This window comes from Anser cygnoides, chromosome W (assembly GCF_040182565.1).
Source record: "Anser cygnoides isolate HZ-2024a breed goose chromosome W, Taihu_goose_T2T_genome, whole genome shotgun sequence".
Classification (NCBI taxonomy): domain Eukaryota; kingdom Metazoa; phylum Chordata; class Aves; order Anseriformes; family Anatidae; genus Anser; species Anser cygnoides.
The window spans coordinates 11,674,309-11,680,308 of record NC_089911.1 but is presented as its reverse complement, the minus strand read 5'-3'; the positions used below and the strand labels follow the sequence as shown (position 1 = coordinate 11,680,308).

At 61.0% G+C, this 6,000-nt stretch overlaps 1 protein-coding gene across 1 annotated transcript; it reads left to right on the top strand.

Annotated features, from left to right (window-relative positions):
* Nucleotides 1–1,329: 1,329 nt before the first annotated feature.
* Nucleotides 1,330–5,721, top strand: LOC136788843 (proline-rich protein 36-like). Its single transcript, XM_066987555.1, has 3 exons — nt 1,330–1,979; nt 2,072–2,779; nt 2,884–5,721. Exons 1-3 carry the CDS (start codon nt 1,751–1,753, stop codon nt 4,635–4,637), a joined length of 2,691 nt encoding a protein of 896 aa, XP_066843656.1. The 5' UTR covers nt 1,330–1,750; the 3' UTR covers nt 4,638–5,721.
* The last annotated feature ends 279 nt before the right edge of the window (nt 5,722–6,000 follow it).

The window sequence follows — 6,000 nt, the reverse complement described above, 5'->3', positions numbered from 1 at the left end:
TCTACTGCCCTGCAAGCGAGGATGCTTGGGGCACACAGGAAGCTGGGAGGGGACACAGCTGCAGGGATTCCATAAGACACAAGCAAATGCAGCCTTGGCTTGGTGACACTTCCTGTTGATTACTGCTCAACACAAATTACCTCGAGCAAGTAACTGTGAGGACTAAAGGAAAGAGACGTATGGATGCTGCTAAGCTCTTCTAGCTTGTACCAGGTAGGAAAGATACCTCTGTAGCAGGCGTGAAGAGGATAGCACTAATTAATTAGATGAGAAGTGGAGGAAAGGCACGTAGAGGTAGTGAAAATCAGTTAACGTGATGTTCCCAGGAAGCTTCAGTCTGCTTAAGGAGTAGCAAGAACAAGCCTAAAGTCATAGCCAAATACAAGAAAGAGAGGAGGACACGCAGCATGAGAAGCTCCCGAAAGAAAGGAGCTCTGTTTTGGGTAAAAATCAGTCCCTTTTTCTATCATGGAGACATCCAAGGGCGTAGGACACGTGCACTTCAGGGAACCAAGAGATGCTGTGCATTTCTCTCGTCCCCCTGACACAGCCACTAGGCGACGATGCTTCCAATTCTCTCTAAAGAAACCTTGCTTTCTCAGGCCCAGGTGTCCAGCTGCACACCAAGGACGTCCCTGGCTCCCAGGCACAGTTCCCAGGCCGAAGGCCGAGCTCCCCTCCGAACCCCCATTCCAGCAGACCTTGCTCCTGGCATGGTGGAGCAGCCACTTCATGTCAGCCTTTCCTCCTGGCAGTCAGCTTACCGCCGTAACCTCTGCCATCGGGGCGCCCGAGAGCCGTGTGAGGTCAGCAGAGAGTCACTGTCAGCCTTTGACCTCACAAAGGTGGGTGGCCATAAGTGCCCTGAGCGTCCAGCTCGCATTGAGTACTGCTGGTGGCACTCGAGGCGTGGAGGTCTGCATGGTGCAATGGGAGACGCCGATGTCCTGCTGCTGGAACAAGAGACGCTGATGTGCTGCTGGTGCAGGAGGAGACCTGAAGGTGCTGCTGCTTACAGGTGCTGAGGAGCGGGCAGCCTCCGTGCCGGTGGCTGAGCATGCTCCTCTTAATTACTGCTCTACCCTTCCTATCTTTTTACTAAGGTGGGTAGAGAGAAATGCCCATATCTGTTTATTTCCTGGTAAGAAATGTAAGAGCCTTGTATCTGCATATTCAGCAGATTCATCCCAGCGCCCTTGGTACTGGCGATCTGTGTTGATCTGTAATAAAGAGCAATCGGTAGCACACCAAGTCTCCGTGACCTTGCATCTAACAGAATCGTCCAAATCCCTGTTGTGATCTCTCTACAGCTGTGGGCTGGCTAAGCTGTCTGTTGGATGGTGAAAATGGGAAATGATTGGGATGGGAAATGATGAGTGGGCCGAGAAATCATTGCTGGGATGGGAAGACTTCCTTGGGGTGGAAAGCCATTGGGCTAGGAAATCAAAGAGATGGGAAATCTTCCCTGGGTTTGAAATCATTGGGGAGCAAAAGCGTCGGGATGGGAAATCACTCCGGGGATGGGGAAGTATTGGGATGGGAAGTCTTTAATGGGGCGGGTAACATTCACTGGGGAAGGAAGTACTTGGAAAAGTAATCAGAGAGATGGGAATTCTTTGGGATGAGATCTCTTTGGATTAAGAAAGGCTTCGTGTCGATGGGAAATATCTCGTATGGGAATCTGTTATCATGTGAAATTGTAAGGATGGGAAATGACCGTTAGGATGAAAAGCTGGTACTGGGACGGGAAATGCTTGGGACGGGGAAGTGTTGGTGTGAAACCGTCCTGGGCATGGCAAATGATGCGTGGGAGGGAAAGCCTGATGGGGATGGAAAAGTCTTGCGACGGGAAGCCTGCTTGGGTCCAAAACCTGCAGTCCTCACCAAGATGGCGGTGAGGGGCTGGTCAGCCGTTGGGACGGAACCGCCGTTGCCCGCGTTCCCCAACCGACCGCCCCACTCTCCAGCCACCATGGCAGGTACAGCAGCCGGCTCCCGCTCCTCCCGGGGCTGCGGCCCTGCTGGCGAGCCCAGCGCCCCAGATCTCACCCCAGCGCCCTTTTTCCCACAGAGGGTTTCCCCAGACGGCTTCCGCGGCTTCCGCAGACGCAAAACTCCCCCTTCGTCGTCCCAGCCGTGCCGCCAACGGTGGCTGCGTGGCTGCTGCCCTCCCTCCCCGGAGCGATGGCGCTGCCCTTGCAGCCCCCCCAGGTACCCACCCTCCCCTACGCGCTGCCCCAGGCCACCGTCTGGCACGTGGTGCCGGGGGTCCAGGGGCAGGTGCTGCAGCTCCCCGCCGGGGTGCAGCTGGCACCTGGGGGGCACCTCCCACCCGAGGGGCACCACCTGCAGCTTGGGCAGCTCCCCGCCGTGGGGCAGCTCCCTGCTGTGGGGCAGCTCCCCCACACCGCTCCTCCCTGGGCCCCCGTCTACCAGTGGGGAGAGCCCGTGGGGACGGGGACGGTGCTGCCCCAGGATCCCCTCTGGCTGGGGCCCGGGGCCGTGCTCCATGGGGAGCTCCTGCACCCCGCAGGCACCTGCCTGCTGCAGGCCCCTGCCCACCCCGGCCCCCCACCCCTCTTCGTCCCGGGGCCTCCGCTGCGGGGGCAGGCGCTCCCCGCGCCCCGCACCCTGACCAGCAGCCGGGGGCAGCTGCCGGAGCCCTGCGACCACGCCGTGGGGCTCAGCGAGGACCAGGGGCCCCCGCTGCCCGGCCCCACTCCCCCCGAGCCTGCCCAGGCTCCAACGACCGCCAGCACCCGGACGGTGACGCCCGACGGTGAGTTTGGGGCTGGCGCAGCCGGCCGCTGGGCGCCCCACACCCAGGAGCCATGGGAAAGCTGGCATCGCCCATCCTGGGGGATTTGCTTGCTTTTTCCTCAGCGGCGACAGTTGCAGAGGTGCCTGAGGAGCCCCTGGAGCTGCTTGAGCTGGGCCCCGATGCCTTCGCCGAGGCCTTTCCCCACCTGGCAGGGGACAGCCAGCAGCTGCAGCACCTGCAGGACCAGCTCCCGGCCGACCTGGACATCTCCGGCTTGGAGGAGCTGCTCAGCTGGCTCGATGCCGTGGAGCCCCAGGACGCCTTCCCCGGTGTCCCCAGCAGTCCTGTGCTCAGCCGCTTCCTGTCTGAGCTGCCCGACCTCTGCGAGGACATGGAGGAGCCGAGCACACAGGGACTGGCAGCCACCAGAGCGCTGGGTGAGGTACCCTCAACCCCTGGGGTGCACCCCGAGAAGGTGCAGGGTGGGCGGGCGGTGCAGCCCCCTGCTGTGCCGGCAGCGAGCTCCCCCCTCAAGCCTGCAGCCAGTCCCCAGCTCAGTGCCCTCAGGAGACCCCTGCCCAACCCTCCCTTCACTCTCCCCAAAAGGCCCCCCCACCCTGAATTCCTCACTGCCCTTAGCAGACCCCTGCCCAACCCTCCCTCGCGTCCCCTCAAGAGACCCCCCGACCCTGAATTTATTAGAGCCCTTAGGAGACCCCTGCCCAATCCCCCTCTGGGTCCCCTCAAGAGCCCCCCCGGCCCTGAATTTATTAGAGCCCTTAGGAGGCCCCTGCCCAATCCCCCTCTGAGTCCCCTCAAGAGCCCCCCGCCTGCCCCTGCGCCCACCAGCACCAAGTGGGGGGCCAAGCGCCCCGCGCCCACCAGCACCCCCAGCACAGCGCAGAGCTCCCAGCACAGGAGGCCGGCGACCGAGAAAACCCCCGGCAAGGAGAAGACGACGCTGCTGGGCCAGGGTGGCCAAGGCCCCAAGACGCTGTGCCAGGGGAAGACGGGTGGCCACAGCGCGGTGGCTGGCAGCAGCAGCCAAGCGGGCGGCGGCAGGCAGCAGCCGGCGAGCGACAGCACCAGGGCGCCCAGCAAGAGAGCCCGAAGCCCGGGGGCTGCTGGGGGGCAAGGAGCAGCGGCACCGCCTCCCCGGAGAGCGCTGCTGCTGCTGGAGCCCCCCCCCATTAAGCCCCGTGCCCGTGCCCGTGCCGTGCGGGCCCAGGACAGGCTCCGTCCCCAAGGCATCGGGGACAAGATGCTGCAGCGCCAGCACCCGGGGACAAAGACCCCCAGCGAGACTTTGCAGCCGCTGGGGGCCAGGGCGAAGGCGCTGGGGCCAGTGCGCCAGCCGCCCTGTGTGCAGCTGCAGCCCACCTCCAGCGGCCCCAGCAGCATGCCCAGGGCCCCGCCGACGGTGCCAGGCTCCAGCGCTGTGCCCGCTGCCCCCCGGCCCCCAGCTGGCGACAAGGCCCAGGCGGTGCCGGCACCACCAGGCAGCACGGCGCGAGCGTGGAGAGCTCCCGTGCAGCAGGCGCCCAGAGCGCCGTGCCTGCCAGCCGCGGGGGGCCAAGCGCAGCGGGAGCCTCTGCCCACGCAGCCACGCACGCTGCAGCGTCCGGCGCAGCCCCGCGTGGACTACGTGCCCTGCGTGGGGCCCTGGGCGGGCGGCGACGCGGCGCCCACGCCGCTGGAGGAGCAGGAGGCGTCGGTGCCCATCACGCCGCAGCAGCGTCCCGAGCGGGAGCGCCTGAAGAAGCTGGCCCAGGAGGAGCGGCAGCGGGCGGCCCACCAGATGAAGATCGGCCCCGTGCAATTCTTCGTGCAGCGGCAGAAAGACCACGCCATAGCCAAGTATTACGGCTACCCATGACCCTGCGCTCCTCGACGGCCCCCGCAGCACCCGGGCCCGCTCAGCATGCAGGCACAGAGACCTCTGCAGGCGCCTGCTCCAGCTTCAGCCACGCTCCTCAGCCCTTGCCCCCCTCACTTGCCCTCTCCCTTCTCCAGTGCTGGAGCTGGGCAGTGTTTGCCACTTTCAGGGATGGGCAACTGGGGCAATGGGAAATGCGCGGGTCACGAATGAACGTTGCAGTGGGAAGCTGTTGGGATGTTGGCAATAGCTGGGGTGGGAAAGGTTGGGCATGGGAACTGCTTGTTGGGACACCAAATGGCTGAGGTCCCAAACTTATTTCTTCGTTCGGGTCATTTCTCTTATTTAGTGCCTTCCTTATTAAATTCCTCTAGTGTAGGTGTTCACTCAGCAAGGCCTCTGCCTGCAGCTGTTCTTGCACTGGGATGCCGAGGGGATTTCATGCAGCCCGCTCCCGCTGCCCATGCTCAGTCCGTGCATGGATGTGGGCATGGCCAGCACGGACGGGAGAAAATGGGTGGACGGCTGGGTGGATGGGAGGGTGATGGGAGTTGGGAATTCAGCCTTGGGATCAGACACGGGAGGTTGTTGGGATAGGAAATGATCAGTGGGATGGGAAGTCACGATGGGGATAGGAATTCATTAGAATGGGAAAAATTGGTTTCATTTTTATTTCATTAAATTTACTTTATTGACTGTGTTGTACAGGATGGCATTTTTTTAGGTTCTCTTCCTTTTCTACCCTATTAAACTCTCTTTATCACAACGCACTGCTTTGTACTTTAGTTTTCCTTCCGAGTCGTTCTGGATTCACTCAGGGTGGGGGGGACATTAGTGAACGCCTGTGTGCTTCAGATCCAAGGTCACCTTTGCCCTCAACTCAAGATACATATTTGCATCTGTTGTCATGATACAAAATTAACAACAAAATAAAAGTTAACTACTTCCGAGCACCAGCTGTACGTTTGCTGGGTCTGCTCTATGCATTTGAAGACCATTCAATACTATTCAGCACCTTCAGGAAGAAATGTGTGGTTCTAGGGAAATGCGTCTTGATCTGATGCAAACCTGTGACGCACCCTGCGGCCCCTGCAACCCCTGTGATTTTACCTGCAGCCCCTGCAATCCCTGTGATTTTACCTGCAGCCCCTGCAACCCCTGTGAAGTTACCTGCAGCCCCTGCAACCCTTGTGATGTTCCCTGCAGCCACTCCAACCCTGGGACAGGCCCTACAGCTGGCTCCGGGGACTACCCCGTTGCCGTATCAGTCGCCAATACACACAAGATGAAGGAATGAATGCAGAAGTCATCTCGTTTAGGCAGGGAAGAAAGTCCTCAGAAGAAGGGGAAGGAGCAATAGGAA

Coding starts and splice junctions, on each gene's coding strand:
- LOC136788843 (XM_066987555.1), top strand. CDS start 1,751: ATGCTTGGGACGGGGAAGTGTTGGTGTGAAACCGTCCTGGGCATGGCA. Junction 1,980..2,071: donor CTCTCCAGCCACCATGGCAG/GTACAGCAGCCG, acceptor TTTTTCCCACAG/AGGGTTTCCCCAGACGGCTT. Junction 2,780..2,883: donor CCGGACGGTGACGCCCGACG/GTGAGTTTGGGG, acceptor CTTTTTCCTCAG/CGGCGACAGTTGCAGAGGTG.